Here is a 3,982-nt window from a genome sequence, read left to right on the forward strand (position 1 = left end):
TGTGTCAGGTGACTTGCCCAAAAGAAAAAACCCCTAAAAAAAAAAAAAAAAAAAAAAAAAAGCTCTTATGGCCAACCTATGACAACCCCAGGGTGTCCCGTGTACCCCCATTCATGGTCACCCCATACAAGTCGCCCAGTCACTGCCCCATCAACGTGTCCCAGGATGACCTTTCCGATATCCCAGGGCCACGGCAAGGTCCATCGGGGTGTAGCCGGAGTCGGCCTCGGTGGTCAGATCGGCGCCTCGGGCTGCAAAGCAGAGACAGGGCTGAAGGGGGCGCCAGGCCTGAGGGCAGGGCCCAGAATGGGGCTCGGGGACTCTCGGGAGGTCCAGTGACCCCTTCCCAGTGTGGCTACAGGTCTGCCCACGGCCCATGTGACCTCAGACAGGACACTGACTTCTCCGAGCCTGAGTTTTCTCTAAGGATGTGGCTCTGGGGTCCCTGAAGCTCTGAGGTCCCAGGGAAAATGGGGGTGCTCAAGAGGGTGGACCAGATCCCTGAGCGATCCTGCCCCGGCCCCATCCACCCTCTGAGAAATTCAGGTTGTGGCCAACTATGCTAGAAGCAGCTCAAGTCAGGCCCAGAGCCTCCCTAGCCCCAGGGATCCTTGGAGGGTTACTTGGGACTTAGGGGGCCCCAGCCAGTCCCGTCCCCTACTTACCCAGCAAGGCCTCAACACACTTCACGTGGTTCCCACGCACAGCATACAGCAGAGGGGTCCCTCCATTCTGTTGGGGGCAGAGCAGGGGAGACCAACATGCTTAACCTTCCACAATTCCCACAATACCCTTTTTTTTGCCTTAGGATGTGTGCGCTCGTTGGAGAGAGAGACAGAGACAGTGAGAGGGAAAGTGAGAAATCACCTCCCAGGGGGGTTGGCCATACCACAATCCCTTCTCCTCCATTCTCCTCCTGGCATCTTGGACACATACGCACATGGGCCCAGCGTGATTTTCAAGCCACCGAGTCTGGGACTCGAACTATGGTCGGCTATGTGGGAGCTACGCTCCCTGCTGGCCCCCACGATGCCCACTTCATGTGGCTCTTCCTTCTGTTTGCCCATCTCGTGGTGCCTCTTTTTTTCCCCCCAAAGAATTATTTTATTTTAGGAATTACAATCCCTGGGGCCAGCAGATGGCGTAATGGCTATGTCACTGGACTCCCATGTAGTCGACCGTGGTTCGAGTCCCGGACCCAGTGGCTTCAACTCACGCCGGGCGCGTGTGCGTGCATGCCCAAGATCCCAAGAGGAGAATGGAGGAGAAGGGATTGCGGCGTGGCCATCCCCCCTGGGGGGTGATTTCTCGCTTTCTGTCTCTCTCTGTCTCTCTCTGGCGAATGCACGTGCCCTATAGCAAAAAGTTCTCCAAAAACAAACAAATAAGAAATAAATATATATTTACTTATTTGTGGGGCCAGCAGGTGGCATGGTGGTTGGAGCATGGGATTCCCAAATGGCCGACTATGGTTCGAGTTCTGGCCCTGGTGGCTTGCTTTCTCATTATCACTCTCTCTCTTTCTTGATGTCTCTCTCTGGTCAAATTGAATAATAATAATACATAAAATAAAATATTTTTTTAAAAATTGCTTGTTTATTTTAACTGATGAATAAAGGTTGTATTTTTTTTATTCTGTAAAAAAAATAATAATTTTGGGGCCAGCAAGTGGCGTAGTGGTTAAGGGTACTGGACTCCCATGTGGCCGACCATGGTTCAAGTCCCAGACCTGGTGGCTTGCTTTCTCACTTTCTCTCTCTCTCTGTCCTTCTCTCATCAAATTAAAATAAATAAATAAATAAAGTCAAATAAAATAATTTAAAAAAAGAATAATTTTATTTAACTCTATTTTATCATTTAACTTTAGTCATTCATTTATTTACTTACTTATTTAATTTAATTTATTTATTTTAATTTGACCAGAGAGGGACAGAGTGAGACAGAGAGAGAGGGAAAGTAAGAAAGCAAGCCGCCAGGTCCGAGACTCGAACCGTGGTCAGCCATGTGAGAGTTCAGTGCCCCTATCCACCATGCCACCTGCCAGTCCCATTCATTTACTTATTTATTTTAATTTAACCAGGAGGGACAGAGAAAGCAAGCTGCCAGGTCCTGGACTTGAACCATGGTTGGCCATGTGGGAGTCCAGAGCCCTAACTACCACGCCACTTGCCAGCCCCTGCCATACATGGGAGTCCAGCAACATAGCCATTATGCCATCTGCTGGTCTCCCTACTTTCAATTCTTTTTTTTTTTTTGAGAGGTTTTTGCTATAGGGCGCGTGCGCTCGCCAGACAGACAGAGAGAGACAGAGAGATAGAAAGCAGGAAATCACCCCCCAGGGGGGATGGCCACGCCGCAATCCCTTCTCCTCCATTCTCCTCTCGGGATCTTGGGCACGTACGCACACACGCCCGGCGTGAGTTTAAGCCACCGGGTCCGGGACTTGAACCGCGGTCGACTACGTGGGAGTCCAGCGACATAGCTAACTGCTGGTCCCTTTTTTTGGTGTTTGTTAAAGGCACATGCATTTGCCAATAGACGGTCAGTCAGAAAGCAACCCCCCCACCCCTGAGGGGGGAGCCATGCCATGATTCCTTCCCCACTCTCCTTTTAGGATTTTGATCACACATGCACATGTGCCTGGCATGATGTTCAAGTTGCCGGGTCCGGGACTCGAACCATTCAGTTGACCATGTGGGATCCAGTTACCTTAACCTCCATGCTGCCTGCTTAACCAATTAATTTTTTTTTTTGTCATATACTGCATGTACTCACTAAAGAGAAATAGAGAGAGGGGGAGAGTGAGAAATCACACCCCCTCTGGAGACCAGCAGTTAGCGTAATGGCTATGTCGCTGGACTCCCATGTAGTCGACTGCGGTTCACGTCCCAGACCCGGTGGCTTAAACTCATGCCTGGCGCGTGTGCGTGCGTGCCCAAGATCCCGAGAGGAGAATGGAAGGAGAAGGGATTGCAGCGTGGCCATCCCCCCTGGGGGGTGATTTCTCGCTTTCTGTCTCTCTGTCTCTCTCTGTCTGTCTGGCGAGCGCACGCGCCCTGTAGTGAAAACCTCTCCAAAAAAAGAAAAAAAAAGAAAAGAAAGAAAAAACACCCCCTCCCAGGGAGGATGGCCACGCCGCAGTCTCTTCTCCTCCATTGTCCTCTTGGGATCTTGGGCACGCACGCACACGCACCTGGCATGACTTTCGAGCCACCTGGTCCAAGACTTGAACCACATATTCAAGCCTGTGGGATCCAGCTAGCTTAATCTCCATACCTCTGGCTGGCTAAAATTTATTTTATTTCGTTTGTTTTTTGCTTTTTTTTTTTTTAAATAGAATTATTTTAACTTTATTCATTCATTTGTTTGTTTGTTTAATTTGACCAGAGAAGGACAGAGAGAGAGAGAGACAGTAAGATCGCAAGCGGCCAGGTCCGGGACCCAAATCGCAGTCAGCCATGTGGGAGTGCAGCGCCTTAACCACCACGTCACCTACTGGCCCCTGTAATTTATTTTAATTGTCAGAGGGCATGTGTAGTTGCCAAAGAGAAAAATAGATGAAGGAGGAGAAAGTGCAGGCTCCTCTTGTGTTTTTCAAGTTGCCAGGACTGGGATTCGAACCGTATTTGGCCAAGTGAGATCCAGCTTCCTTAACTACTAGACTATTGGGTTTTATCGCTTTCTTTGGGACTCAGGGTTTTTTTGTTTTGTTAATTATTTATTTAATTCTATTTATTTGTTCATGTATTTTTTTAAAATCTTTTCTGAAACTTTTTTTTAAAAGAATTATTTATTTATGGGACCAGCAGTTAGCGTCATGGCTATGTTGCTGGACTCCCATCTCGCTTTCTGTCTCTCTCTGTCCATATGAGATCCAGCTCCCTTACTCTGTAGGCTATGGGGTCAGCCTTGGGTCTTAGTCTTTTTTGTTTTGTTTTTAAGAGAGATTTTTGCTATAGGGTAAGCAGGCGCTAGCCGAAGT

The 3,982-nt window shown here is 48.6% G+C and overlaps 1 protein-coding gene across 1 annotated transcript in view; it reads right to left on the reverse strand.

Moving 5' to 3' along the window:
- Positions 1 to 3,982, reverse strand: part of RFXANK (regulatory factor X associated ankyrin containing protein) — a gene marked incomplete in the record, with an annotated part of 12,433 nt that overhangs the window by 1,984 nt on the left and 6,467 nt on the right. The window contains 2 exon segments of the mRNA XM_014587312.2: positions 171 to 251; positions 666 to 732. Coding sequence (XP_014442798.1) covers positions 171 to 251; positions 666 to 732 — 148 coding nt within the window.

The sequence above is a fragment of the Tupaia chinensis genome, unplaced genomic scaffold (assembly GCF_000334495.1).
Source record: "Tupaia chinensis unplaced genomic scaffold, TupChi_1.0 Scaffold000201_1, whole genome shotgun sequence".
NCBI classification, from domain to species: domain Eukaryota; kingdom Metazoa; phylum Chordata; class Mammalia; order Scandentia; family Tupaiidae; genus Tupaia; species Tupaia belangeri.